We start from the raw sequence: 12,173 nt of genomic DNA, 5'->3' as shown, positions 1-12,173 counted from the left end.
CTTTTTAGCCATCTAGTAATTTCTTATCAATCTCTCAGAACGCTTGTTTGGCTGCATTTCAAATATGTGTATTGTCTCAAATTCTGAATATATAAACATTATATATAACTGTTAAAATGTCGTTAGAAAATATAGCATTTACAAATTTGCCTATTAACCCACATCTGCCTGTAGAGTATTGTGATTATGATGACTAAAGATAGTTAATACTAATACTGGAGTGTCCTATATAGATACCAATAGGATAATGTGGGTTAAACTCTTCACACACACCCCTCATTCATGTGTACCTTAAAATACATATTTGGGTGTGTTCAGAATTGAATACAGCTTGATGGCATCCAGGCAAAATAACTTTCTGATCAGCTCTCTCTGGTGGGTTAACTACCTAGGAATTACATAAAAGTTGATTTGTAATTATCTATACTATATGCTAGGTGGTATTAATTTTAGAGCCCGAAATCAAGGCAGTGTAACTATTGGTTGGCTTAGTAATGGTTGTGAATAGATAATTCGAGCCTGGGTCAGGTATACTCACATGGACCTGAGTCCTCGAGAAGAATCTATAAATGCCCCATGACCCAATGAGTTTGACGCCTCAAGTTAATTGTTCTAAGCTACTTCATTTATTTTTCTGTGACAATACAATTGATAAGAATAAGTGCAAAGACTGAGTTTTTACTCATGCTAACAAACTCACTTTCAATAATTAAAAATATTTTGAAAAGCTATTTTACAAAAGACCCATTTGGTAATTTTATAGGAGGAAGAAAACACGTTTAGCAATCCGATAAATTGCTGGATGTTTATATACAATTTTTAACTGGTTTTCCTTTGGTTTGATGTTTTTGTTTTTGAACAATTCTTGGTCTGAGATGCTTATAGCTTCAAAACGTAATAAATAGGATAGACACAATTTGCTTGGCTAAAAATATCACAGTTTTATTGGATATAAATTAGATTAAAAATTGGATCACCTGTTTGTACTAAATTTGATTTAGGTTGTTTTAAAGAAGACAAAATAGGCCAAAATAATGAAATGTCAATGGGCAGTTTCATATGAAACATGTTTTATTAACATCACATAAAATATAGTTAGCCCTACCAACAAATTTATATTGTTTGCTAGAGGGTTTGCACTAAATGTGCTTGGATAGTCTAATGTAAAAAAACACAGTAATAAAGTGTTATGGAAAACTGGATTCTTGTTATTTTATTGAACTGTACATAGCTTATTTTGAATAAAAACCTGCTTTGTGCGGTATATAACACTATGTTGAATATGGTTTCGAGGATATCTAAAAAATACAGATAATGTATATTTAACCTATTTTGCATAATACCTCTTCAAATTGTATAATTCATAACTTTTTCTTTGTAGAAAAACAAGTTTAAGTTTCTGCGAGGTTTTGAATCTAACAAAATACTTAGTGAAACAATTGTTAGGTGTTGGTTGTTTTATCATATGCCTCCAGTAAAGGAGACATATTGTTGGACTGGGATATACAGGGTGTTTGAAAAGTATGGGTACGGCTTAATATTTTAAAAACCATAGGAGATAACATCTATAAACTTTGCACAGTATCATATGACTATGTAAATTATTTTTTCTTGCTATTACCATGACATGCCAACCATGGGGGGACGGCCCACAGAGGAAAACATGAAAATCTTAAATTGAAGCATGTGTCGAGTGATACCTCATTTGAAAGAGCTCACTTAGTAGAGTTGAATGCTGCAAACCGCATCTCAAAAGGTTTATCCAATCAGAAATGGCGGGTTGTTTTAGGTACACATTGTGAAGTACATTATGCGCTGCCATTTCTGACTGGATCGTCGTATTCTGATGCGGTAGGCGGCGTTTCACTCTACTACCCAATGTGTTTTCACTGACTTTTATTAATTAGCAAATTATGTCATAAATTTATAACACAATAAATAAAACTAAAAAACATCGGTATTTATTGTGTTATAAATTTATGACATAATTTGCTAATTAATAAAAGTCAGTGAAAACACATTGGTTAGTAGAGTGAAACGCCGCCTACCGCATCAGAATACGACGATCCAGTCAGAAATGGCAGCGCATAATGTACTTCACAATGTGTACCTAAAACAACCCGCCATTTCTGATTGGATAAACCTTTTGAGATGCGGTTTGCAGCATTCAACTCTACTAAGTGAGCTCTTTCAAATGAGGTATCACTCGACCCATGCTTCAATTTAAGATTTCCATGTTTTCCTCTGTGGGCCGTCCCCCCATGGTTGGCATGTCATGGTAATAGCAAGAAAAAATAATTTACATAGTCATATGATACTGTGCAAAGTTTATAGATGTTATCTCCTATGGTTTTTAAAACATTAAGCCGTACCCATACTTTTCAAACACCCTGTATAACAGAACTATAATATTTGTAGCAAAGACAATCCAAATATAGATGCCTCACTGAGGTTAATATTAAGACCAATATAACAGAATTCACTAGTGTTCCAGTGAAAGGCAGTTTCTAGGTCTAGTCGTATGATCATGCTTTGAAATGTGTTCCAGTGAGACTTCTGTAATGTATGTTTTCTGTGATTTGTAACATGATATGTATGTGTCACAAAATACAATGTATTCCATAACTCTTCAAATACTCTCTGATCTTTTGCATTCTACATCACTTCTCCTAGATGTCTGAATCTTTAGAACTTCAAATGGGTTCCTTTTGAATTTCAACCTGAAATCCTTCCTCACTCAATTGGTCAACATTAAATTTCATAGTAACAATCTATCTCTTTCATTTCTCATGAAAAATGTTGTCAATAATACCAAGTATTTTTTTAAATAATTGAGGTTGAAAAAATCAATATATTATTTTAGTACTTTTTTAATACTGTCTTTTTGTCTGCAGGTTGTAGATATCATGAAAACCAATGTTGAAAAAGTATTGGAGAGAGATCAGAAGCTTTCAGAACTGGATGATCGAGCTGGTAAGAGTAGGATAAATAACTGTTTCAAGTAGTTTTGCTTATCAGTTTTTGACATTATAACTTAGAAACTAAATGAGGCAGCAAAGAGTACTTGAACTTGATAATGAAAAATATTTACATAGAGAAGTGTCCTCCTCTTGGCTGCATTTTGACATTTACCAGCAAATGAGATGCCTCGGCTGCATTAGGTTGAGAGGAGGGGGTGGAGTACAATGCATTCATCAAAAACAAAGAAAGATTGCTCAATACAATTTAGTTAATTATAATATAATTAGTTTATTTAATCAACGTTTTTCAATAATAGCCTATCTATAGTTTAAAAGAATAAAGATGGCATAATCTGAAATAATCATTATTACCACAAACAATATAGAATCAAGAGTTTTGTTACCTTTAAACACAATTTTGTACATAGAAAATTCAATATTATAATGACTATGAATAATCAATAATTTATAAATCCAATCTAAAATCTACAGATACAAAAATACAAATAAATAAATAAAAGTAAAATAATTATTAAAATAGCAGTGAATACCTATTATTAAATATCACTAAAATAATGTAAATAACAAATATGGTTAAAAGACCATGTACATAGTTAAAACTTAATACTACCACAGGTCAAATATTTGTGTGCAGAGCACAATAAGTTTTGTTTTTGCCAGTTCATTATTACGATTTGAAATCTGTGTAAAGATAGGGACTGTTTTCCAAGTGTAATAACTATCAATAGGTTGTACAGTTATAAATCTAAATAAGATAATCATAAACTTATATGCTTGGAAGGGTAATTAATTTAGGTTCTAAAGAAGCAACATTTATTCCTTTCATGAACATTTTTAACAGTTCAAATTTTTTTTACCAAATAAAGGATTTTTGTGTGCTGCTACAGTTGCCACACAACACTGTTACATACCTCAAGAGAGTGGCAAAGAGCTTAATAAGCTTAATAACATTACAAATAATCAGCATATTTAGTATAACATAGTTTCTTACTTTGCATAAAAGATAAATAACTCTATATAATGTTTCACGTATCTGTTCAATATGAGTCTCACTTATTCTATTACTAAAGTATATTCCTAATAGTTTTATCCAGGTTTTACATATTTTTATAACGCATGGCATCAAGAAAATATGGACTAAAATTTTTCAGTTATTTATTATTTACTATTATCCTCCTGAATGAGGAGGAAGATTTACAATATGCTTAAATAAAGTGGTGTATCATCTACATGTACAATACTGTTGAACAAGGTATATTAAATGCAAAATAATTCATTGCAATTACTATAATCCAGTCAATGAGTTCCATAAAACAGCTGACAAAGAAAAATATTATTACAAAGTTAATTTTCCTCCCACTGACTACTACTATGTAGACAAGTGCCTGGATAAAAGTCCCCACACCTACCCCTCTTCCTTCCCTTTCCAACTACCCTTAAAGGTAGTGTTTCCAAGCATTTGGTTTACAGTCCATTTCTTTGTAAACATGCATTGTAGAAGTATGATATTTTTACATTTCTTTCAACAGTTAAATCCTCTACAAATAAGGCTATATTACTTATTTTGCTAAACTTGATAGTCTAAGAGATAATTACCAAAATATTAACATTTTTGTTTTTTCATGTTCCAGTTTTTGTATATTTGCACTGTATCTGTTTTATTGTGTGTGTATATTTTGTACTGTATATGTTTTAATATATACAACTTGACATAACTTTATCAGTAATGGTTATGTCACAACCTATAAGCTATCCATAAATTTAAACAAAAGTTAAGATAAAGAAACCAAATTTGGCACATAGGTTTGAATAGATAAGGGGGAAAACTTATTAAAAATAATTGTGTTATTTTCCTAAATATTAACAATATGGCATCTGTTGAAAAGTTTTTAAGTCAAATAACAAAATACCCAGTTTAGTTATACAAAATTTACTAGACATAAACTATTTGAAACATTTCATTACAATTCCAAAGGTACTTACTTGGTCATGCTCACTTATCCATTGACGGATTTCGTTGAAACAAGTACTGCTGGAATTGAAATAAAATAGTTCAAACAGTTTATATCTGGGGTTTTTTTTAATAACTATACTGTTTTTTTTTAGTAATTTGATTTTAAAAACATTCAATAGATGACTTTTTTAAATATTAAATTAAGTAACACAATTATTTTTTATAATTTTTGCTTTCATCTATTCAAACCTATATACAAATTTTAGTTTCTTTAGATTAACTAGTTCTAAAGATAATAATTTTCTTATATAAAATACAAGATGGTGGCTAGCAGCTAAATGAGACATTTCTCGACCTATGTTTATATCACATTTTTTGTTTGAAATTATAAATACTATCAACCACAGAAGTTTGTGACACTCATTTTATGAACACCTGGTATATAATATAAACAAAATAAAATAGTTTTTAGGTCTAATATGATATAATTTATTTTATTAGAAGTCAGTTTTAATGAAAAACATAAAATGAAATAATTCTTGTTACATTCTCAAGAGTTTCATAATTAATAATGGTCAGAAATTAAAATATTATATTATTTCATAGAGAAAAACCTAAAATGACTAGTTGTATAAAATCGTTAAATGTTTTAAATTAAAGAGATTAAAGCTTTGTGGCTATATATCAGGACCTATTTAGAATAAAAACTTGTATCACAATCACTTTGGTATTAGAAATATATCATTTTAGTAAGAAAGATAACAGTTTTATTGAAGTATTTAATTAAATTATAATAATAAATACCCTAGAAAAAACGTTAACGTTATTTTCACACACCGTAGCAGCGGTAGGACAGAGTGTACAGGGTGTCCGACAATGTAGTATGATGCAGGTTTCATTTACTCTGTAGCCATTTTTCACACTAAAAGCTACATCAAACTATGGACATATTTGTATTTACGGATAGCTTATAGGTTGTGCTACAACTATTACCTAAAGTTTTTTGTAGAATTGTTTATAATAAAGAAGTAGTTCATACAATCCAAAATACACGAAAAAGGGAACATTAATATGCAAAAAATGTTAACATTTTGATAATCATCTCTTGAACTATCAAGTTTAGCAAATAAGTAACATAACCTTAGTTTTAGAGAATTTAACTAGCAAGATAAATGTAAAAAGATCATACTTCTACAATGCGTATTTACAAAGAGATTAGCTGCAAACCAAAAGCTTCTATACACTGTTGTTAAGGGTGGTTGAAGGGTTAAGTAAGAAGGGTAGGGATGAGGATTTATAACCAGATACTTGTCTACATGGTGGTAATCGACATGAGAAAAATTAGCTTTATAATACATGTACTTTTTTCATCCAAAAACCACACATTGAATGGATAATGATTATTAACATCAATTTGATTTAGTATTATTGCAAGCCTGGGTTGTAGCAAATAAACTATTGTTTAATGCACTTAGGCCTAAGATATATTGTTTAAACTTCGTATGAGTATAGATAATTAGTTTTTTTTTGTGATAGCACTGGTATTAAATTGATTACGTAATATCTCTTTATATTATTAATTAATAATAGCCTAATGCCAAACGGCCGGGCTTGCAATGATATGTTTCATACGGTAATAGGAAAGTCCAAGAACACTCACTGATTGCATTATTTTCTACACCAGGACAACCACACAGGTTTCATATCCTTTAAATAGATGTAAAACAGTTCATTGCAACTGAAGGCATACGTAAAAACGTTTTTTTCCAAAATAGTAACTTGTGGAATACAGTCAATTGAGCCAAATGCCTTAGTTAAATCAATCAGTATTGCAGATTATATAAATTTGTTTTCAAAGTGTATCAAAATCATATCAACAATATTTTTAACTGCTTGAACAATATTTCTGACTGGTATAAAACCAAACTTCTCACAGAAAACACAATTTTTTGTAAAACAAAAGATTTAATTTTAATATATAATTCTATGACATTATTAAAATGTGGTACAAATATTTGTATTGTAGCTAGGTGGACTTAATCTATAATTTGGTAATACAACATAATGTCCAGTTTCCATATGGGGTTACAATTCCTTATAGCTGCATCAGTTGATCTCTGTATTCACTTCTTACAATAACTCCCACTCTCCCCCATCTCCTACAACTTCCGCTTTTTGGCTAGAACAAAGGATTTGTAAGTGCAGAGCCTTTTCATTCAAGCCTTTCAGATATACCTCATGTTTCAGTCATCATATTGGTTACTTACTTTAATTTTACTGTTTAAATACAAAATACCAAACTTAGTTTAAAAAAATAAGTCAAAGATTATTTAACTAATTTGTCTCTATATTATTTTGAGGAATATTTCAATACAAAAACCAATTAATTCATTTAAAGAAGAATTGAAGATAAATTGTTAAGATGTTACGATTTTATTTTTTTTTTACTTATATTTTAAAATTAATATTAGTATTTAGTTTCATTGTAGTGACGCTATTCTTTATACCTTGTTCATATTACAGAATAAAGTAGTTTGACTATTGACTGTTGACTATAGTGCTCCAGGCAATACATAACTCATGTGTATAAGCATAATAGTCCTAAGAATAATATATTAAATACAGTGGTTTAAACAATCTTTTACATTAAGCTTAATGCAAGGATATACATATTGAAAATATTATGTTGTTCAAAGTTACCTGTAAAAGTATAGTCCTGCTAAGTGATAAATTGAAAACTATAATTAATATTTTTTATTGCTTCAATATTAATTTATAAAAATCACTAGACATATTGTTCTGGTTATAAATATAAATAGCTGCAGTGTCAATTAATTATGCATAGATAAGACAAACAGTTATTGGTTTTAATAGTGTAAATTTAGATAAATTAGCTAATCTTGGCATTTTAAAGTGGAACGCTAGTCAGCTGTTGGTAGCATTTTTGTGGCTCTGCTCTTAAGATTGAGTTATAGTTTAAAGCTATGTTATAAATCCTTGTATCAAACCAATAAATATGTTGAACTCCAGAATCTTCAATATAAGTTTTTCCGTAAGAAACCATGTTCCATATTTTAAATATAAATTATAAACCATTAGTATTAATATATAATTGTATTTTTAACAATTTATTATCATAGAGATGTTAAAATTTAAGTTTCTGAATTGAAACATTATTGGATTTGAGTTTCCATGTTAAAAAAGCCTTAGATGTGCACCCGACAGCTAACTAACATGCTCCCTGAAGAGCTTATCTTCATTATAACCCCATAAGAACAATATCCCAACTGAAACTCTTTTATACTATTTTTTGAATAATAGACTTATGGGAGACATCTCATTTTAAATATACTTGTATAATGAATATAAATAAAAACGCTTTTTGGTTTTTGGATATATTTATTAATTTATTATGCAGAAAATATATCTCAAATACTTTTGTACTTCATTATTTGAATATTAAAAAAATACACACTTTACAAGAAAACTAAAAAGCATTTGGATGTGCATTAAAAAGATCTGTAAAATAAGACATCTCCCATAATTCTGTAGCCAAAAATAAAAGCATAAAAGAGTTTGAAATTTAAAATTGTTTTATAGGGTAACAAGGTCGTTTCACTACTTAGCTTGTTTTTTTTTTTACATTTCCATTCTCTTGTCATGGTACATATTATTTTGTCCTAAGAGTCCTTTCCCTGAAGCTCTGTAAGGGTCAACATGCTTCTGACAACAAGTCCAAGGCTGTTTGGGATGTTATAAACAATGTAAGAGTCAAGAAAAAAAACAGTCACATGAAATAAATCTCCAAATAGAAGGTGAAATAGTCCGAGATGCAGGAAAAATTGCAGACCACCTAAACAAATTCTTCACCAGCATCGCGGAGGAAACCTTAAAAAGTAATAAAAAGAGATCAAATGCAATAGCCCATTCACAAAAAACATTAAATCACACATTCTCAACCCTGCCTCACACTACTGACCAAGAAATTAAAGAAATAGTAAAACATCTCAAACCAAAAAGTTCTTCCGGCAATGATGAAATATCACCAAAACTTTTAAAGCACTGTATCAATGAACTTAGCACACCACTGGTAGTTATATTCAATAAATCGTTTGATCAAGGACTTTTTCCATCAGGAATGAAAATCTCCAAGGTGTATCCAAAACACAAAAAGGGTTGCCCAGCCACTGCTAGCAACTATCGACCGATCTCCCTAATATCAACATTTTCAAAGCTATGTGAAAGAATAGTCCTTAAAAGACTCCTGACATACTGCAACGAAAACTGTCTCCTCACAAACGCAGAGCATGGCTTTATTAAGGGCAAGTCAACAACAACAGCCATGATTAAACTCATAGAATCTGTTATTGATGACCTCGAACAGCGAAAACTTTCTACTGCACTTTTTTTAGATTTTTCAAAGGCATTCGACTGCTTGAGCCATGACCTCATTATAACAAAACTGGAAGCCTTAGGCATATCAGGGAAAGCCAAAGACTGGTTCAAAAGCTACCTAACTGGACGACACCAACTGGTGGAGCTCAAGCACACAGAAAATGGCATTACCAAACATGTGCAATCAAATACATTGCCAGTAACCCGTGGCGTACCTCAAGGCTCTGTGCTGGGCCCAGTCCTCTTCGTTTTATTCACTAATGACATGCCCCAACTTCTTCAGGACCACTGTTTTACCATCATGTATGCGGATGATACGACACTGTTACTAAATGACAAAACAACTGATAAATTAGCCGTTACCGCATACATAGCTCTTAACATGGCCTATCAGTACTGCCATAACAATGACCTGGTCGTCAACCCTACAAAAACTAACCAAGTTGGATTTGGGCACCGAAACGAAGATGTACCACAGATACCAGGCGTCACCTTGGAAAGCCAAGTGAAATTTCTAGGCATAACTCTAGACAACATGTTATGCTGGACCCCACACATAGAAAATCTTTGTAAAAAATTAAACACTAGTGTCTATGCAATTAAACAAATTAAGGCCATTAGTGACTTAGCAACAACAAGAACTGCATATTTTGCACTCTTCGAAACACACTTAAGGTATGGCCTTGCCGTCTGGGGTGCAGCTTCTGCAGAAAACATAGAGAAAATCCTGGTCATTCAAAAAAAGGCAGTCAGAACTTTAGCCGGACTGCAACGACTTGACAGCTGCAGGGAAGCATTTAAATCATTAAATATCTTAACGATTGTTGGACTCTACATCAAAGAAGTTGTGATGTACATGGATGGAGAAGATCTCTTGAGAGGATCGGATCTACACACCTACTGCACACGTAATGCCAACCTCTACAACCTCCCAGCACATCGCCTCACTCAATATGAGAAAAAAACCACATATAAAGGTGCTAAATTCTTCAACCGTCTACCAAGGGACATAAGAACAGGAAGTGGAAGCAAGCTGAAATCAAGACTTCACAGCTGGTTGGCCGAACGTCCATTTTATTCCATCAACGAGTTCCTTCAACATGACTAAAACGATTCCAAAGAACGCTTTATCTGTTTAAAACATTTCACTGACTCATTTACAAATGTATAATTTGTATCTCTATGTGATTTGAATTATGACTATGTATAATTGACACCATTTCTGTTCTCAATGAACATGTTATTAAAGGATGTTTTGATTTTGATTTGATTTTGATTTAGTAGTTGTTTACACAAATTTATAGGAATCTTTCTTCTGTGAAAAACATTTGAATTTTTAACTTAATTCATCCCAGTGGTGTGTATAGAAAACTATTTTTGAGGGGGCTCAAACATTGGGTGATTTAATAGGTATAAAATTTTCTCCAAAACAGGAGCTTGGGAATTTTCCCCAGGGAAATTTTTGAGCTTTAAGAACTCATAAAGGTGTTCTAGCTTAAAAGAAATAACTGTGTAAAGTTTTAATGTTTCTATCTCAACATTTGGAGAGGAGCTAGAGCTCTCTGAGCCCTCCCCCTCTAATGATTCATACTGCTAAGATTGTGTGGAATAGACACCGAATTCCACAACTAATTTATGGGATAAACTTTGCTTATCCTCAGCCACTAACAACACAGAACCAACAACACTGAACTAAAGTGATACTGACAGATACTGCATGTGCCATATCTTTATAGTGTTAATAAATCATTTGTAAGTACTCATAAATTAACATCTTTTCAGATGCCCTTCAACAAGGAGCTTCACAGTTTGAGCAGCAGGCTGGAAAACTAAAGAGAAAATTTTGGCTGCAAAATTTAAAGGTGTGTTTACAATAATCTTATAAAAACATTAAAATTGAAAACAGTATTAGGTATTGCATATTTGACATTTTGTTATTCATAACTCCAGGCTAAATGAAAAATTTGAAACATTTTTTATATTGAATTTTCAGAACTCCAACTTTGTATAAATAAATTAACTGCAAGTACTAAGTAAATATTTCTGTAGAGAGGCTGTAGAGAAAAGTTTTCATCAAATTGAAATGTAGGTCCATCTACTGTGTGAGAGAAATTTAAGTTTTCCTTTTGACTATGTACATTTTTCGAGACACATTATGGAGCTTCTGACCAATGTAAGTTGGTTTTCTCTTGTAGAGTGCAGAGTGATGAAGTAGTTGGTGGTAACTTATTATATTAACATATATATGGTTTTGTACCTGTTTACTTCTGTGCCTCTTTGGAATACTTTTCCACCAGCATGCAAGGCCAATTCTTGATATAAAAGGCATCTAATTTAAGAATTTTTCTACATAATGATTCTGTAGATGTTCTAGTGTCAAGGACAGTTATATTCTGAGAGTTATAACATAGTATAAATTACTTTCAGGGTACTAGTTTCAGGATTTATGAGTTTTCTAAGGTTGAACTCCAACTATAAAGACATACATGGGACTCAACAATACATCATTGGCAATTTTGGTTGAAACTAATTCACCAGTTTTAATCTCTTTAAGAAAGTATAAATCATATAAGACAAAGCTCAATGGGTTGTGTACACAAGGTGTTCATAAATCTATCATAAATATAATAATGGTACATTTTCTTGTGATGCATGTTTTACCTCAGGAATTGTAGATCAAAGGTATTTTTCTTTCTTTCAAATATCAATTGTCTCTTTATATGTTGATTGCCAACTAGTTTTTATGAAACAATACTAATATGCCATGTTCAATGTGAATGTTTAAGTCAGAAGTTTAAGTTTGAAAACATTATTGACACCTTTTCTAGTCCAGATGAAGGACT

At 31.2% G+C, this 12,173-nt stretch overlaps 1 protein-coding gene across 2 annotated transcripts in view; it reads left to right on the top strand.

Annotated features, from left to right (window-relative positions):
* Positions 1-12,173, top strand: part of LOC124362644 (vesicle-associated membrane protein 2) — a 45,162-nt gene that overhangs the window by 19,885 nt on the left and 13,104 nt on the right. For both annotated transcript variants that reach the window (XM_046817329.1, XM_046817330.1), the window contains 2 exons: positions 2,895-2,973; positions 11,113-11,192. In XM_046817329.1, the coding sequence (XP_046673285.1) occupies positions 2,895-2,973; positions 11,113-11,192 (159 nt within the window). The remainder of the gene's footprint in view (positions 1-2,894; positions 2,974-11,112; positions 11,193-12,173) is intronic.

The sequence above is a fragment of the Homalodisca vitripennis genome, chromosome 5, assembly GCF_021130785.1.
Source record: "Homalodisca vitripennis isolate AUS2020 chromosome 5, UT_GWSS_2.1, whole genome shotgun sequence".
In the NCBI taxonomy this organism is placed as follows: Eukaryota; Metazoa; Arthropoda; class Insecta; order Hemiptera; family Cicadellidae; genus Homalodisca; species Homalodisca vitripennis.
This window is presented reverse-complemented; position numbering and strand designations above follow the sequence as displayed.